Source organism: Tupaia chinensis, unplaced genomic scaffold, assembly GCF_000334495.1.
Source record: "Tupaia chinensis unplaced genomic scaffold, TupChi_1.0 Scaffold000335_1, whole genome shotgun sequence".
Taxonomy (NCBI): domain Eukaryota; kingdom Metazoa; phylum Chordata; class Mammalia; order Scandentia; family Tupaiidae; genus Tupaia; species Tupaia belangeri.
The window spans coordinates 1,037,840-1,038,488 of NW_006159829.1; the positions used below are offsets into that span (position 1 = coordinate 1,037,840).

The 649-nt window shown below is 72.0% G+C and overlaps 1 protein-coding gene across 1 annotated transcript in view; it reads left to right on the forward strand.

Annotated features, from left to right (window-relative positions):
• The window catches only part of ARC (activity regulated cytoskeleton associated protein), a 23,084-nt gene that overhangs the window by 17,852 nt on the left and 4,583 nt on the right, over positions 1-649 (forward strand). Inside the window, exon 7 of the mRNA XM_006152145.1 lies at positions 48-600. Coding sequence (XP_006152207.1) covers positions 48-600 — 553 coding nt within the window. The remainder of the gene's footprint in view (positions 1-47; positions 601-649) is intronic.

The following is a 649-nucleotide window of genomic DNA, read 5'->3' on the forward strand; positions in this document are numbered from 1 at the left end:
GAGCTGCGCGGCCCCTGCCGCCCCGTGCACTTCGGACCCGCCGCCAGACAGACGCGCTCCACCGCACCGGCCCCACAGCCCACCCAGGCCACCGGGCTCGCCGCGAGGCAGGTCCCCAGCAGTCCTGCCCGCCCGCCGAAGAGTCAGCAGCCCTCGCCAGCGCCCGCCACCTGCGCCGGCGCTCGAAGGGGGCGGAGCTACAGGGCCAGCGGCGGCCTCCACGCCTACCCAGGGCCAGTGGCCAAGCCCAGCGTGATCCTGCAGATCGGCAAGTGCCGCGCGGAGATGCTGGAACACGTGCGGCGCCCCCACAGGCACCTGCTGACGGAGGTGTCCAAGCAGGTGGAGCGCGAGCTGAAGGGGCTGCACCGGTCGGTGGGCAAGCTGGAGCACAACCTGGACGGCTACGTGCCCACCGGCGACTCCCAGCGCTGGAAGAAGTCCATCAAGGCTTGCCTGTGCCGCTGCCAGGAGACCATCGCCAGTCTGGAGCGCTGGGTCAAGCGCGAGATGCACGTGTGGCGGGAGGTCTTCTACCGGCTGGAGAGGTGGGCCGACCGGCTGGAGTCCATGGGCGGCAAGTACCCTGTGGGCAACGAGCCAGCCCGCCACACCGTGTCTGTGGGCGGAGGGGGGCCCGAGGGCCACT